Source organism: Myodes glareolus, chromosome 24 (genome assembly GCF_982192425.1).
Source record: "Myodes glareolus chromosome 24, mMyoGla1.1, whole genome shotgun sequence".
Taxonomy (NCBI): Eukaryota; Metazoa; Chordata; class Mammalia; order Rodentia; family Cricetidae; genus Myodes; species Myodes glareolus.
This window is the reverse complement of record NC_142049.1, coordinates 44,339,503-44,357,874: the sequence shown is the minus strand read 5'-3', so window position 1 is coordinate 44,357,874 and position 18,372 is coordinate 44,339,503. Positions and strand designations below refer to the sequence as shown.

The window sequence follows — 18,372 nt, the reverse complement described above, 5'->3', positions numbered from 1 at the left end:
GGAGGAGGAGGAGGAGGAGGAGGAGGAGGAGGAGGAGGCGGAGGCGGAGGCGGAGGCGGAGGCGGAGGCGGAGGCGGAGGCGGAGGCGGAGGCGGAGGCGGAGGCGGAGGCGGAGGCGGAGGCGGAGGCGGAAGCGGAAGCAGAAGCAGAAGCAGAAGCAGAAGCAGAAGCAGAAGCAGAAGCAGAAGCAGAAGAAGAAGCAGAAGAAGAAGAAGAAGGGAAAGAAAGAAAGAAAGAAAGAAAGAAAGAAAGAAAGAAAGAAAGAAAGAAAGAAAGAAAGAAAGAAAGAAAGAAAGAAAGAAAGAAAGAAAACTACTACCGCTAGCCTTCCTTCACAAATAGTATAACCAGCACAGGAGAAGCTTCAACAGCTCCTCAGGTCATAGATATAGAAAACTGAGAATGCTGACTTACACTTGCATTTGTAGAATTCAGACATCCTATCACTAAACTCAACTGTAGCATAAGAGCAGCAGCGGTGTGCTAAAAAGTGCCAAAAGCAGAGATGTTAACCAAACTTTTGAAAAGCAACAACCTTATTGAGAGGTCGGTGGTATCAGTAGATCAGTAGTGAGGAATGAGGATTGGAGTCTACCATACCCCTGACCCCACCACACACACACACACACACACACACACACACACACACACAGAGAGAGAGAGAGAGAGAGAGAGAGAGAGAGAGAGAGAGAGAACTGTCCCTGACTGGGTTCTAAGAGCGTCTTGAGATCACCATCAGTCAGAACAGATCATGATAAATACAGTCGATATTTTGAAAAGAAAGTCTAGATTTCAATAGAGAAATTGAAATCTACCTCTACCAGCAGGTGTAGAGCTGACTGGGCAAAGAAGTTACAAACCAAGAACAGTTTAGCGCTGTGGAGTCTCTACTCGGGCAAACATAATGATGGGTGAAGGACTGGCTAAAATAAATTCTGAGGCTCAGTTTCAGACTCAGTGGGAATGTGTGGAACTGAGAACTGCGTTTCTCAGAATCCCAGTGATCTTGCTAATCTAGCGTTTTTATCTATGCTCTGGGAATCAAACACAGGTCCTGACGCATGCAGCAAGCAGTTTAGCAACCGAACTGTCTTCAAGATGCAAAAATTAACACAAAGTAAAAGAGGATCAAGAGCCAGATTCTACGGCCTGATTTGCCTACGCTACTAGTCGGAATGGCTAAACAACAAGCATGTTTTGCTTGAGGCATTTATACAGGCAGACATTGTGCCAGCTAAAAGTGGAGCTGGAGATACCACTCAGTAGTGAAGAGCGCTTGCTGTTGTTCTTCCAGAGGACCCGAGTTCAGGATCCAGCATCCATGTTGGTGCTTGCAAGCACTGTAACTCTGGTTTCGGGCATCTTACACCATTTCTAGCCTGGGTAGGTATGTATGTACACAAATCAAAGTAAATAAATCTTTTTTAAAAGAACATAAATTCAGTAGTTACAGTGAGAGAATTCAAATACCAACGGGTTTCCTACAGAGGATGCCCTTGGGTGAGTGGTCATCACTGGCTTTTGGAGGTCTCACTTTTTGCACCTATAAATGTACACACTGAAGCTCCAGCCAAGGGAGTAGCATGAAGATTAAACGAACATGTTATGGAAGAGGACAGAGCACTGTTTAGAAAGCTATCACTTCTCACTCTGTTACTCCCATAACATCTCTGCTCCAATTAGATGGTAATGCTATTTCAATGACTGCACAATGCCCAGTGGTTTCATGTCATATTGAAGTTCTAGAAGCATAAAGTGTGTGAAACAAATGTACTAGGAATACTATCTCCCATTAAGCAACACTGGATTGATTGAGATCCATTAGTCTTTCAATCGATGTCCCATCATCCCCCAAACATATAGGTAAACAAATAATGATATTAGGATGTGGATAACACTCTGTAACCCTCTACCTATCTTAATTCCTATATTCTTCAATCCTCTTCTCTCTCTCTCTCTCTCTCTCTCTCTCTCTCTCTCTCTCTGTCTCTCTCTCTCTCACTCACACACACACATGTGCACACACACATGCACACACCCACGTACACACATGCAGCTACTTTGATTTCCAACTGGTCTTCTTTGAAAGATGTTCCTAAAGTGCTTAACAATACATTTTTATAAGGCCTAATCCAGAAATTCTTTTTATCTCCATCACTTCCCATATTTGTGTCTTGGAGAATGGAGTCAGGGTATGTGCTTGTTCAAGATATGTGGTCCGAGTAAAATGTTCTGGATAGAGGCATGTTCTTATGAAATGAGCATTTAATACATTTGTGCAAAGACACTAACAACCGTACCAATGGCCTGGTGTGCAAGCAATAGCAAATCTTTGCTCTTTGCATCTTCTCTGCCTCGACGCCTTTAAACCAGTTGTTCATTTCTCTCTTTTGTTTTTTTGACTTAAAATTCTAGACTGTAGTTCTAATGTCTTGTCAATTCTAGGAGACTGAACTACTTTCCCTAGGTGGCTGCAGGTTGAAAGCCCTGGATTGGAATCTAGGATATTCCTGGTGATAAAACCTTACTTGATATAGTTGTTGAGTTAAAGGACAGGCATAAAAGCTTGAATTTCTAGACGTCAGAAAATCCAGGGAGTGGGTCTCAGACATGTCATCCTACCTATGGTGAGACAACAGTGGAGACAGGAAAATGCCTCATAGCTTGTAGACCTGTACATTTATGTGAACAGATAACAACAAAGAGATCGTGTCCCAAATGCTATAGAGGGTGAAGACTGACATCCAAGGCTTTCCTCTGACCAGACCCACACTGTGATACACATGCACCTTCACTTATGGACCTGAGTGCACACACACACACACACACACACACACACACACGCACACACTTCAAAAAGTTCATATAAGCTGGGCATGGTGACACAAACCTTAATCCCACACTCAGGCAGCAGAGGCAGAAGGACCTCTTTGAGTTCAAGGCCAGCTTGATCTATACACTAAGACTCTGTTTCAAAACATTAACAACAAAAGCAAACCAACCACATGATTAAGTTGATAGAAACAGTGTGCTTTGCAAAGAACATCATTCGAAACCAGACCTCCTGGGGTCACACCTGGCTCCATCTCTTAATCTTTGGTTGTATTACAGAAAGTAACTCAGCTAATTCTGTGCCTGTTTCTCTCATGAGTAAATGAAATGTCAAGACACTCATCATACAGGGCCATATGAGAAAGGAAGATAAGAACACAAAGTGATATGTACAGTTGTGTTTGCCTCTCATTCAATGTGTTTCTCCTGGGAAAAGCATAACAACTAGGTTTGTAAACTGCATTCCTTTGGCTTCCTACCCTCCTACAGCCCTGGATAGAAGGGGATAAATCTGGGCTGCTAAGTAACCAGTCACACACCTGGAACGTTTCCTGAACACACTTGCTCCCTCCTACTTCCCAGAACTCCTGTGCTCCAACTCAGAGGGGCTGACTCCACCTTTCTTTGCTTTTGACTAAAAACTAGATTCTTTATAAAAAGGAATGTATGGGCTATTTTTTAAGTGTGTATGCCTACCGGAGCTTATGTGCATGGCTTGTGTGCAGGAGCCCTTAGAGGCAGGCAGATCACTTGTGACTGGAATCCCAGGCCACGTTGAGGTGCTTAGGGTGGGTGCTGGGAGCCCAACCCAGGTGCTCTGCAGAAACAGGCAGTGCTCACAGCTTCTGAGCCATCTACTTCTCCCGCCCCCTAAAAGCTAGATTCTTGTTTATATTTTATTCAGTTGTGAAGTCTCTTTCCTTCTTCAATGTTTACATTAAATGATATTACTGCCAGGCATCCTCAGACCAGGAACAGATTTTTCACACTTAGGAAATGACTTTCACAATTCTGGTGTTTTTAAATTCCTTTAAAGTGTGCTTTTGGGGCTGGAGAGATGGCTCAGCGGTTAAGAGCATTGCCTGCTCTTCCAAAGGTCCTGAGTTCAATTCCCAGCAACCACATGGTGGCTCACAACCATCTGGAATGAGGTCTGGTGCCCCCTTCTGGCCTTCAGGCATACACACAGACAGATTATTGTATACATAATAAATAAATAAATATTTTTAAAAAAAGAAAAAAAAGTGTGCTTTCAATGTTTTTCCATCAATCAAATGCATTTAACAACATGAAACAAGATAGTTGATCTAAGAACATTTTAATAGATTTGTGTTACAGAAGAATATCAAGGTAATATGACTAACCAATTACATATTTATAAATTAATCTTTGAATTTGAATTTATATTCAAAGTCTTAGCTCTTTTTTCTGTTTGCTCAATAATCCTTCTAAATAAAGAAACTAATTTCATGCTGACTGTCTTTTTCTCTATATGAGGATGAAGAATGAGCAAGGAAATATTCAACTTTATATTAAAAGTATTTGTAAAGGAAAGAAAATTTGGACTGGAGAGATGGTTCAGAGGTTAAGAGCATTGCCTGCTCTTCCAAAGGTCCCGAGTTCAATTTCCAACAACCATATGATGGCTCACAACCATCTGTAATGAGGTCTAATGGAAGGAATGCTGTATACATAATTAATAAATAAACAAATTTTAAAAAAAGAAAGAAAATTTACCTGAAATGAATGTGTGCCAACTTGTTTCATCCTTAGTTTTTGATTTGTAAAAGTCATTTCTCCACAGCATGTGAAAATGGATTTATGTTACTATCATTTATTTAAATGTATACTGGAATCCTAAACTGTAAATAAAAGCTTCCAGTAAAGCACACATTCGACAATGAACTAAAGAACTTTCTTTACTAAATAAATTTACAAAATATAATAGAAATATATATTTAGAATATATAATACATATATAGAAATATATATAGAGAGATAGATAGATAGATCTAAAGTAGACATTTTGTGTTGTTTAGCTTTCTTTTTGATAGCTCATAGCTAATTTCTAATACAGGTATGGTTATCAGTCAGATAAGGCTGTGAAAAATTGAAGTGGAACAGAATGGAATGAAATTGATCAACTAATGCATAATTATTTTCGTTGCTCTACAAAAGCATTAGAAACTTATGGGTGCTCTTAATTTTTCCAAAGCTCAATTGAGAATCTATGACATAAAATGAAGAACATTTGCTTATTTAAATTGTTTTTCAAAACGATAAATTATATGAACAGATTAAATTTGGTTTTCTCATTATTTAGCTCAAATAACACGGACAAAATGAATTCTTTGAGTACTTTCAGGTGAAGAACTAATTTCTATTGGGTTCCCTTCCACGTTACACTTGTGAACATACACCCATACAGGCACTCACACACACACAAACAGGCACAGGCACACCTGCACACACACACACACACACACACACACACACACACACACACACACACACTGCTGCTATTTCTCCTTTTTTTTTAAAAGCGTGTTAATTTTTTGAGAATTTCATACAAACCATTTTGATCATATTCCTTCCCTTCCCCCACCTCTCCCAGCCCCTCCCCCACATTCCATTTTCCCTTATGCACGAATGATCACCCGCTCTATGGTCTCAAGCAGGACTGGTTGTGAATAACAAAAGGAGGAGACTCTGCGCCTCTATGAGAAACGGAAACTTTTGAGATGTCAACAATACCTATGTCATAAGCGACCCATGCGTGATTAACATGCACTTCCGCTGCCAGGAGCGAGACGTCAATTTCGTCAATTTCTCAGTTTTATACATTTCTGTGATCTTCTGCCCCCAATACCCTGGAGAATCACCTGTACCCCAGAAAGATTTGCCCTGCAGACAGGAAAAACTGGTGGCTTGTCACCAATGCAGGGGACATCTGTCTTTCCTAAGTCAATCAACTTGCTGCCATTTGGCTTGTTACTAAAGAGGAGACTCGTGTTCTCACCCCAGGTGTGAGACTAATCCCCTCCTGCAGAGTTTGCAAGAATAGACTGATCCAGGCAGTTTTAATCTATTTAATCTAATCAAATTGGGGCCTGGGCCCCTCCCTTTGTCACATCTGATGCCTGTTCTCATATTTAAAAGAAAAAAAAAAAGAGGATTGCACAAGCTGGAGGCAGCCCTCTGTGTCCCTTGGTACATCATTAAGTTGTAAAAATGACTTCATCACTCACGACAGAGAAATTAGACTGCCCCAATGGTGGCATAAAGCAGCAGGAGAATTATTCTACCAGCTGCCTACCTGACTTCCCTGCAAAACGCTCCGCGCTTCCCCCACCCAGAAGCTGCAGTGCATCGGCAAACTGGTGCAATGTAGAAACCAGAACTGGGAGGGGGTGAGGGGTTTGTAGAATGAAGAGAGAGAAAGGCCTCTGTCAGCAAAGCACGTGCAAGTCCTTGGAGACTCCTCCCCGCTCCAGCCTATCTTTCCATCATTCAGCTTCTGGTAAAGGGTATTTTCTTTTGTTAGAAAAAAAATAATAAAAGGCTCCATTACCCCAGATACCTAACCTATCGGGCCCACAATGGCAAAGCAGCTAGATGTATGATCCGCTACTACGTGAGTGAGATAGAAAAGCTACATTTGGCCCCAAAAGACTGGGTACCTAGAAACCACTTCAGCCACCAAGGGTGGTGGTCCCCTGCAGCAAGTTCTTTGCTTGAAGTCTAAACGATTTTCTCATGTAGAAGAGATTTAAAATATTTCTCACTGAGGGCTAAGAAACTACATCTGGAAATTGACATTTTAGTGAAAGGGTAAGTAGAGACAGAGGAAGAGAGAGTCAGACAATTAATAGATATATGGTAATTTGATATTGATAGATGGTAGGTAATAGATGGATGGAAGATAAAAATAGATAATAGAAAAAAAAGAGACACCAATAGATGCGTACATAGATAGATACATAGGTTACAGTAACTTTGTATGATTGGTGTCAGATCCTAGGAACTCATCCCCAGAGCTCATTCTCATATGTTATTAGTTGAATATATCATTGATGCTTGATTTCTCAGAAGGAGAAAGACTTAGCAAAAATTATCCAGACCTAGATCTGAGATAATGTGAAGTTGTTAACACTAAAAATGCCACTCCTCTCTTTATAAAAATCAAACTGACAAAACATTCTTTAGAATCAGAAAAGCAAGAAAAAAAATCTACTAAAAGTGTTTTATTTTTATTAAGGAAAATGCACACTGGTAAAGAATTCTAACGCAAGCATTTGGATGTTTCATCTCCATGCTTTCTATTGTTGCCTGTTTTACATTAAGAAAATGTATCGAGTTCTAGAGGAATCTTTTCTTTTTTGCACATAAAACATCTAAATTTCTTACAGTCATGGGGCAATCTTCCAGGGACCCAGCTGGGCAAAGGGATGAGTGAGTGGGGAAGAGAAGAAGTAAATGTCTCTTTTCATCTGCAGAAATCCAACCTTTCATCTGAGCCTATGATCAAGCATAAAATCCATCTCTTCAGAGAAAAGAACAGAATCACACTGTGGCAGAAGAGTTTAGATGCCAAGACACTCAGACACACACACACACATACACACACACAGAGAGAGAGAGAGAGAGAGAGAGAGAGAGAGAGAGAAGGAGAGAGAGAGAGAGAGAGAGAGAGAGAGAGAAGACAAAAGACAGACACATACACAGAGATATACACTTACAAAGAGGAACACACATACACACACATGCACACTCTAGAGGCATAGATAGACATGTATGCACAGATATACACACACAGAGAGAGAAACACATACATACACATAGAGAAAGAGATAGAAACACACACTAGAGACATATAGAAAGACACAGACAGACACATATACACAGATATACACACAGAGAGAAACACCCACACACATACACACACAGCGTGTATGCTTCTGCTCAAAAAGAAAAAAAAAACATACCCAGGATCCCTTAGGCTTGTAATCTCTAATTCATGGATTTATCCCCCGGATTTGAGGCATGACAGATTGGAGTCTTCATTCAAGGAGCAGATGGCTCAGTCTGCTGCTGTAAGAGAACTTGACAGTGGAGCCCACAGTGGTATGCAGAGATAGTACACTCCTTGTAGAATTAGTTTGTGCTCCTGCAGTACAAGAGCCTGATGGGGTCTCTTTGCAAGACGGACGTCACCCACTCCCTGGCTTTGTATTTCATGTTTATTTCTGTAAAACGGGGGCCTGGGCCTGATGAACTCTGTCCAGCTTGAACAGGACCCTTTGTCAGAGGAGAGGACCATGCTGCAAGAAGTATGGCTTGCTTTCTCTTAGCCAAACAAACATTTTAAAAATTAAAACCTTTTTCTTTTCTCCAGCAGAAGTCATTATAAAGACAAAACAATGCACTGTGGATTATCTTTCTTAGAGGACAGGAGAAGAGAGAAATGACTGCAGCTTTCAAAGCAGAAGTCTAACCCCTAACTCCAGTGAATTTCCCTAGATGTGCTTACCCCAGACTAGAACTCAAAGATAAAATGCACAGAATTCCCGGCACTCTCTGTATGTTTGACTGAAACTTCTATCTTAAAAATAGCCATTTTCAAGCTTTCAGAGGAGGTTTGTATAATTTTAGTGAACAATAATCTAATTCAAAATAATCAGTTTGAGAGAATTGATTTTTAAAGCAGAAATATAATACACGAACATGGATGTTACTGTCACAGTGGAAATAATTCATTTACCTTACTATTTTAAGACAAATAAGATTTATGATCACAGAATATCTCCTTCATTTTTTTAAAATTTAGGTTTGTATCAGCAACAAGCAGTCAGCAATTACATAGTTACCTCCCCATATTCATATGTACCCTCTCTTTTAGCTGTCAGGACAGCACAATGAAGTAGGCACTTTGGTTTTGACAAGAAGGCAAAAAAGGAAGACTTTTGAGCCTGGAAGTTAGTAAGTAACATATTCAGGATCTTGAAGCTATAAGGTTTGGCTTTGGAGACTAAATCTCATTTGATTTCTTTAGCAAATATGCATCATGGTCAGATAATCTTCAAAATGGCAGAGATCTCACCATGAAAATACAAACAAAAAACAAGCACAGATAAGACTCCAAATTGGAAGGAAGAAGGCATTAGACCAAGGGAAGAACAAGATAGTCTTGTGATCCTGCTGATGCCCATAGTGCAGTGAGAGGTGGACAGAAGAGGAGCAGGTGGGGGAATGTCTACAAAGGGTTTAAGTAGTACTTGAAAGGACAGTTACATTGTTATACATTAAAAATGTATCCACCAAATGTCCTTGGCCTTTTTTAGTTTTATATCTCGCAAAAAGAAAATCTGGTTATGGTCCTGTGATTAAACCCTTGCCACAGCCCCTTACAAGTGCCTAGCTGCAGGACAAATACACGCCTGGATGGCTCTACATTTGTCAGCATCTAACCCACCATCTCAGGTGCCCTGTACTGATTTGCCCCAACATTTTTATCACTGTTTTAAATATGTCCTCATCTAAAAGCATTAGGAATTTTAAAAGGAGTCTCCCTTGGAGAGCTCACCTTAAGGCCCTCCCTGGAGTGACTGAAATCTTCCACTGTGTTTCTCAGGGAGAAACAAAGGGGAGGGGGTTGAGTGTGTGAAGTGCTCCACTGAACTGAATATCTTCCCTCCTGACTTTCTCAGCAACTCCTCTTAATGAACAGGAAAGAAAAATACTTAGAATTTGATCAATAAAAAAAATGGAGAAGTCCAATGTGCTCTTTATTTTCCATTGAGAAATGAGCAGAGAGCATAGTTAGGAGGTGCCCCCCTCCCCCGCCCCGCCCGGCTCCTCCAACTGTCTCCACACAGCTTCTTCCCCTTTAACAGCTAGGGCAAACACTTTCCAAAGAGCCTCTTTAAGGCTAGAGGGAAAAGAAGCTGTCCTCTGTGCCCCGGGGAATTTCAGCCTAGGAGGAGGAGGGGGTGGAGGAGGAGGAAGCGAAGGAGGAGGAGGAGCTGCATGAATGAATAGGCTGGCAGGTCTCTAGATGCAAAGACCTGCCCCATGGTGATTTGCTATTTCTGGAAAAGGAAAAATAGCAGGAGATATTCATTTTTCCAATCAATTCTACAAGAGTGTCATGTATCCGTGTATAGAGAGCTTTCTGGGACAAAATCTTACGTACAGTTTCTAATGCCAGATGAACATTCAAAACATATTTAAAAACAGACGCATCTGGTTGGCTGCATTATTTATGATTTTGATCATCTTCCCTTAAGATAGGTTTTGCTTTTTCTTATTGATCAAGTAAAGCTTTTATCAGTAGAAAAGAAAATGTCCAAGTCATTTGACCTATTTTCACAGGAAGCTTACGCCTGCTTAGAAGGTTTGCTGAGTTATAAAAGTGAAGGGAATATGTCAAAACTCTGAGAAGTGTGTCTCTCTAACTCTGTATCGTCATGACACTTCGCTACATTGTAAACTTCCTGAGGCTGGTAGAGGTTAAAATATCATGTTTGGAGGTATGAAGTCTGTCTTTTGAACATTCGTTTAAAGGTAACAACAGTTGGATCCAAACTGGAATTCTAAAGCTTCCGACTTTTTCCTTTGAAGAAAACCTCCCTGCTATCTGGTACCTAGTCAGCCGCTTGTCCTTGGTAAACGGGACTCCAAAGTTTGCAACAAGCTTGCTTAAAAAAAATAAATAAATCGGAAAAACCTGTTTTTCTGCTGTCCCGAACAGGAAAGACTGGAATCCTTGCTGTTTGTTCCTGACAGGAACTCCTTAGCCATTTACCTTTCGCAAGCAGAGAACTCAGTCTGCCACAAATCTCAAAGCAACGTTTTCGTAATTATGACCTCGAGTTGAGATTTTTTATATCATTTGGAATGATTTATTTATTTATGCATTTGTCAGTGAATTCTCTGTTGTTTTTTTCCGGAATTAAAAATATTATATATTATATATAATATACATATATATTACCTTTCAGAAAAATATACATTTTAAGCAATAATTTTTGGGAAAATTAAGAAACCTTTTATTACAGATTTGCAAAACACAGAATGTTGCTATGTGTTCTTAATCACTATGCGTCAACAAAGTGAATGTTTTCTTTAAAAAATTTCTTCCTTCTAAATTTTTCCTTATCGAGTCCATAAAACTGGGATGTTTATGTAGCCAGTCTTTTAATCTTGCTTTGTTTTACCAGGGAGGGAGCCACCTTCCGGGTTTGAGTGTTGGGCGCACCCCTTGTAGATGATATTCAAAAGATATTCTAACTAGTCTCTCTCCATTTGACATTTTGGTCAGCCGCCCTGAAATCTCTACTGTACGATCTAAACGACTAAAATAAAATTCCAGGAATTCTGCTTGAGGCCTGGGAATCACCCAGTCTCTTCAGTCTGGATTGGAAGATAAACCTGGGGACGCGGCCAGAAGATGCAGGTGAGCACTTGGAGCAGAAAGGTTGAACCAAAGCTGACCTGCAGGTGCTGACCGCCTCCTAGTCCCTTTGCTGGTGTGGTAGAGGAGGGAGGAGGTACACGCTAGAGGGCTCAAGAAAACCCGGGAATGTTTACGCGGCATCTGTAAGCCACAGAACCCGGGGGACAACAATGTTCAGCCTGGGTTCAGACGCAAAGAGAGACATTTAGCTTTGTTGGTTTGATTTCTCACTAAAATACACTCCGTGAAGCAAACTACACTGTTTACTATAGCAAATTACTATCCTAAGAAATATCTGTAGCCCTCCGGTAGTCATGCCCTGCTCCTTGGTATCGCCACCCACAGGTCTTTATGCTGCCGGTGTCTCTGTAGGTGAATCTTGGAGGAGGGGTGCCCCTGAAAGAAGGCGCTAGGACCTTGACTCCCGCCACCACTGTAGGACTGAAAGTCTGAGGCCCTGGGACTCAGCTGAGCTGCTCAGCTCACTCCCGCCCCTAAGCACCGAGCTCATTAACAGGTGAAATCTCACCCCGAGAGCCCTAGAGCCCGCCTGGCTCCATAGAAACAAATACTCCAGGCTCACGACACCATATGGGCCCTAACAGAGGTCCGCACCACCCCGGCACCTGTTTGGGCACTCCCCTCTTCTCCCACTTGTGCACCTTACATCACTGCCCCATTTCTTGCAGCATCTAACACAGATACCCCCTCCCCAACACACACACGCGCGCCCGCGAGCGCGCGCCCGCCCACACACACGCAGTCGCACACTATGGGGACACTTCTCTAACAAGCCATGCCCTACTCCTGTAGGTAGAAGGTCTTGAAACACCTGAGCCCTTTCAGCCAGCAAGGCACCACTCGAGTTCTGCAGCGTCGGAGGCGTGTCCGTAGACAAGGAGACGCCCTCAGGGAGTTTCCAAACTCCCCTGGGCAGTCCAGAACAGACGGCAGTACGCGAGTACGAGTAGGGAGACCCAACCACAGACTCCCACTGCTTTACCGGTTGGCAGCCAGCCGCGATGCGATATATCCACCCGGAATCTGGGTGATGATGTAGCCCCAGAAGAAGGAGCCATGAATCATCCCCACGGTCTCAGGGTCCCAGTTGAATTTGGCTTTCTATAAGAACAGAGAGAAACCACAAAGAAACAACAGATCAGGGGTGGCAAAGCAGAGTCAGCGCTCCTAATTCTTTTTTGGAGGTTTGTGTGCCATGAACCTTTAAACACGCAGGACATTTTCTGCAATACCGAGGTCAGGGGCCTAATTTTCGTTTCGTAAAAAATAGCTGCTGACAAGAGGGACTCCTTGTAAAAGGTGTTGTGATTCCCAATGAAATACGCGCCTCCAGGCTTCCTTGCGGACTGGACTGTGGTCAGTGAACCTGGGACCTCCTTAACAGGGCTAAGACATTAGGATTCTCCGAAAGGTTAAGGTCCTTTAGGCTGTTGAGAAAGCAGTAGTGGGGTGCCTCCCAGAATGAAATGCAACGCTCAAGAAGAACTCAGGGAGAAAAAAAAAGGCTCGAAGGGATTGGAAAGGGTGTCTCCTCTAAATCTGGGTTGGCAGGACAAAAGACTTTGGGGACAGTCTAGCAGAGTTTGGAGAAGGTTGTGTGGTGGCGGTGGCGGGGAGAGGGCACCGTCTAAGGTTCTGTTTCAGAGCTTGTGAATGTCAAGCTTGGACTGCGCCTAAACTATGCTGGTCCACAGCACAAGATGCACCTCTCATAAAACTGGACCTAAATATCTGCAAGTTTCTGAGTTACTGTAAAGTCTAAGCTTTTACCTTGCCCAGGTAATTGGGAATGCCGTTATTTCTCTTGCAATGACAATGTCCTGAGGATCCTGGGCTCCGGGGTTGGGGGTAGGGACAGGTACTATAATTTGACTCCTCAGAGTGTTCCCAAGTTTTGCAACCAAAAGGATAGCTCTCCGTGACCTTCAGCTCACCCTCCCCCAACCCGCGTCACTGCTGAACACTGCAGCGAGCACTCTCTTAAACACCGACTCCCTCACCCAGCATCTTCTCTCCCAGCCAGAGTCCTATAACATCCCTAAACCTGCTAGTCAAACCTGGTATACATATGGTGATTTGACTGAAGGTCTTATTGTTAGATAACAAAACAAGTTTTTTTTTGTTTGTTTGTTTGTTTTTTTGCTGGGAGGGGATGATCTGAAGGGAGCCAGGGGAACTTTATGATGCTACACTTTGCAATTAAAGAAAAATATTTCTTTTTAGATTTAACAGACATTGTTAGTTCTTGGCTGGTCATTCTTTACACAAATCTACTGAGCTAGACACTATTTTACGCCTTGCAAATGAGCGAGGAAAGGCCGGTAATCTAGCGAAAAAAGGAGATAATAGCATTCTAGTGGTACTTTCCAGAATAGCTGCACCGAGGGAAGGTTTAGACAATATGCAAACCTTTCGATTCCAGTGGGGAAAACAAGCTTAGACAGGTGGGTAGCTAGCGGAGGGAGTCCCCTCTAGGGCTTTGCCAGTGCCCACCTCCTTGATAACTTTGCCTCCGCGGTGGATGGTGCTGTTGTTGACCATGTCCACAATGGCCACACCCAGGTTGCAGCGGATGCCAAAGGAGATGCAGAAGCCCAGGCCGCTCATGATGGCTATGATGTAGCGGCGCGGCAGGCCAAAGCAGGTGCAGTCACACAGTGGAGCCTTCTTTTCAGGCACCTCTAGTGGCTTGCCATCCTCTGTCAGCTCAATGGTCTCACCGGTGTCTTGCTTCTTCTCCAGAACCCTGGGCATCAGATTAAGAAGCAAGGACACCTATGGTTAGGCACCTCCCCCAGACTGTTTAGGGGACAAAGATGCCCTAAGCTCAGCTGGCATTCAGTTTCCTCAACCCTCAGGAGCTGGAGAGTTGGTCTCTGACCTCTCTCTTGCTGACTAGTTAGAATGCTGGGAATACAGAGCTTAAGCACTCTCAAATTGTGTGAAATTTTACCCTCTTTCCTGGGCAGCAACATCTACATCTTAATACACTCAGGCCTAACTCAGGGAACCCCAGTTCTATCACCTTTCTATTCTCCATTCACATTCCCTTGGCCCTAACTTTTGAGGTCACCAGGATAAAAGGGAGAGGGTTGGGAAAGGAGTGTCCCCTGCTTGATGCCCTCCCTGGCTCATGGGTGCTTTAATCTTGGCTACTGTGGGTCCTTTCCTCAACTCTAGGGCTTGAGATGGGCCTGACAGGTTAGAGACAACACTATCCAGGTGCATCTGCTTGAGGACCATCTCCTAGATCCTACCCTTCACTGGACCCAAGGGTAGCTTTTCCATGCCAGCGGCCTCCCTGCCAAACACTTTCCAATTCTCTACCTAGGTGAACTGCTTCATCACTCCCTCCCCCCCTCTCTCTTTCTCACCCCCCTTACTCCTGTTAGAAACAAAGGCCTCCGCAGCATATGTCTGACACTTCAGCTTCCTTCCTACAACATGAATAATTAATCAGTCACAATCTTGCGTCATTACTATTTCAGCTACAACACACGGAAAAATATTGCGGGCCCATTTCAAGACACAGAAAATTTGATTTCCGGAATTACCAAGGGGCACCCACACCACCTTTGGTACCACTAAGAGGAAATCTCATTTTATTTCATAAGATTTGACTCTTCTCAATCAATTCTGATCCTTGTAGGACTGGGGAAGGAAAAGAGAATTGGAATGTTAGAATAGCCTTGAAAAAGAAGATGCTGTTCTCATCTCTACTACATCCATAAAAATTGCCATTTTTATATGAGAACAAGTTAAAAATTAATAATCTCTCAATGAGACTGGTATTTTTGATATATCAACACTTACAATTGGCCAACTTTTTCTCGATCCCTCTTGTAGGTACTTTTAATCCTGTACCCACCATTAAATGGCACACCATTGATTACACACACACACACACACACACACACACACACACACACACACGAAGCCTGTAGAATTTTAACATCAATTCCTGACACGTATAGCTTGGACTATGGCTGCCAAGAAACTTGAAGCTCTCTTCAAATTCTATCAAATTCCACTACAGAGCAGGTCATTAAGGTATCTGTGGATAGACTACGTGGGTGTTTATCACAGATGTGCAACCCAAATACCAGAAACAAGGCATTTCTTCATATAAAGAAGAAATTTAATGGGTTTTGATTATTTTTGCCTCGACTTTGTATACCAAAATTTACAAAGTTGAACTCTGCACCCAAATTTCCAACCTCACAGAGGTCTCAAACAGCTGCAAGACTGCAGGGTGCTTGCTGCATCTACTGCCGCAGAGGGGCCTGATGGTGCCTGCTGAAGCCCACCCGAACCAAGCCACATGGAAAATAGAGATGTACATTGTTCATCTGGGTTACAACTCTCACTGAAGCCAAGGCTTCAGTGTCCACATGTAAAAATGAATGCTTTTCAAAATCCATTTTCCTACTCTCTCTGCTGTCTCATTTATTTTGCTTATATCACTAACAAAAAGTAGCTTATATTAAAGAAAATATAACACATCTAGCAGGATCTAAAACATACAAACTATAGTATGCTTAGTGGAATGATTATGAAAAGCATAGGATTTAAACATTTTTCTATTACTTTCAAAATAATTTTGCAGTTTACAGTTTTGTTTGTTCTTAAATTTCTGTGACATTTCCCACACAAGAGACAGATTCCTAAAAATGTGTAGCAAACAAATAAAAATGCATATGCATGTATATGTGGCATTTTAGGATCAAGAGAGAAACATCAATGATCAACTATTGATATATTTTGATCCTGTTTCATTCAATGCAGAATTTCCCACGAGAGATTCTTCATTATGTTATTTGCAGCTGAGATCTAGATTTCCTTTTTGTCATTAGTCTCTGACATTTATTCTTTAAAGGGGTTTAGCTTTTGTTATTCATTTGTCTGGATCAAAGGAATTTAAATTTTGGGAATTTATAAGCAAAAGCATCAGGCTTTCTGAATAGGTGGTGAAAGGACATTTCAAGATTGTAAAGGGGGCTTAAGAGTAGGGTTGGTAAACATGAGAATCCCCAGGTAATCACACAAAATCACACACACACACACACACACACACACAACGACAGGTGCATTTAATGCCACATCCCTGCCTTCATAAACAGGTTCTCAATGTAGTCTTGATTCAGCAATGAGCAAGAAAATACTTTCCCACCATGCTACAATCTCGCTAAATAACCAAGCTTTACTGAAATGGCCTCTGTCATAGTGAGTGAACCCCAGGTGAGCATGGGCTTCTTTCTCTTACCTGTAGATCTGGCCGAGGGATTTTCCAGCAAAATTCTTTATCCCCTCTTTTCCCGGGGCCAAAATCCTTTGTTTTACCGACTCCATTCTTGTAAAGACTGGTGTCCAACCTTGCCAGATTTAATTTACGGTAGCTATGAAAGGCGAGTTCTGCGCATAGTCTTGGTCAGTTAAGGTAGGGAATTTTCTTCTCAGCAAACAGAGGTGAGCTTTCCAGCCAGGCTGTGAGTTGGAGAGAGGAGAGAGAGCAAGAAAGAGAGGACAACAGAAGAGCTGCATGCAGCCCACGGATTTCCTAATAGGAGAATTGGTGCACAGAGTCACAAAGTCTCATTGGAAGGGGAGGATCCGGTGGCCCAGGGCGCGCGCAGTGCCGTGGTATTTGGGCGGGTGCTGCTGAGGAGTGCTTGTTCTGGAAGTCAGCTCAGAAAAACAATGCAAATTCCCGGTTTTGAAGGCTTATTGCAATAAATCCGCTGGCTTTTACTCAGAGGGACCAGAAACGCCACGGAACCCCGTGTTAAGGAAAAGGCAAAAGAACCTCTACTGTCTAAAATGGTGACTTTGCTGATCAGAGCTCATAAGTTCTCAGAACCCTTGGGAGCTTCCCCGGCCTCAGGTTCAGGTGAGCTATACTGCTGTTAGCTTCCTGCCTTAGCGTGGTCTCCTCCCATCGCGCCGGCGTAAATGTGCTCTGCGGCAGAGTGGCAGAGTCGAATTAAGACTGAGGTTAGCTGCTTTTTGCGAACGTGAGTGAGTAACAGACACACAGTTGTGATTTAGGCAGCCTCAGGGGAGCCAAAAAAGCTGACCGCGCCCCGTCAGTGTGTGCCGAGTCGCAGCTAAGCATTTCAGCACCACGGACAGAGGAAGTTCAGGAACCCAGAATGCTGCTTTTGGCTAGCCTGCTTGCCAACTTCCTAGGGGAGCTGGGAGCATAGCCCTGACCAAGGGCCTTTCTAGGGCTCTTCAGGAATGGATGCTATGGGAACCAAGTGGGGAGATGTCATCGTCTGCAGAGTTCTCAGGAGGAAGGCTGCATTTGGCTCTGCTAGGGAAGAGGGCTTTATTTAACACTGACAAGTTACTCTGCTTGGCTAGCTGATCCATGCCAGCTCTGACAGCATGGCGGGGAAGCAACACTGCAGAAGCTTCTCCTTAGGTGTGTGGTGTCCAGGGGAACACCTGGTATCCCTCGGATATAAAGCATATGTTTATGCGATGCATAATAATATTGTTTGTGTTTGATTCAACCCCTAAGACGACCAAGAAAGGATGTAGAGAGAAAGCAATGGAGGGAGACAAAGAAGAGGTGGGAGACGGAAGGAGGATACACAGAAGGAAAATGACAGCTGTAGCCTTAGAGCACTCTGTTAAGTAAACGGCAGGCAGTGTGATATGAACTCTTCGGAATCCTAAGCTGTTTTAAATGACCTAATACACAGCACACTGCTGAATTATCTCCACACAGGTAAAATTTATACCTATATTTATATTTGTCAAAAAATAATAATTGATACTGTTTTAGCATTTTATTTCAATATACTTACATTCCATTAACATTTCATCTTTCCCCCTTTATGATACTTTCTCCCAAGGGGGAAGTTATTTTTGCTTTGTTGTTTTTTGTTTTGAGAGATGATCACAGAAGACTTTCCATCTTGGTTGCATATGTATAACAGGAGTGAGCTTATTTTATTAAGCAAAAACAATTAAATAGTGCTGAATTAATATGAATTATTAATGCCATCCACATGGGTTACAGCCCTCTTAGATGCAGTTCAGGCAAGTGTTTATGAAAC

The 18,372-nt window shown here is 42.6% G+C and overlaps 1 protein-coding gene across 1 annotated transcript in view; it reads right to left on the bottom strand.

Annotated features, from left to right (window-relative positions):
- Slc17a6 (solute carrier family 17 member 6) overlaps positions 1-17,394 on the bottom strand; it is a 43,331-nt gene extending 25,937 nt beyond the window's left edge. Inside the window, exons 1-3 of the mRNA XM_048442487.3 lie at positions 16,572-17,394; positions 13,802-14,054; positions 12,291-12,409 (exon numbers count right to left, since the gene is read on the bottom strand). Coding sequence (XP_048298444.1) covers positions 12,291-12,409; positions 13,802-14,054; positions 16,572-16,657 — 458 coding nt within the window. The 5' untranslated portion in view covers positions 16,658-17,394. The remainder of the gene's footprint in view (positions 1-12,290; positions 12,410-13,801; positions 14,055-16,571) is intronic.
- Between the last annotated feature and the right edge of the window lie 978 nt (positions 17,395-18,372).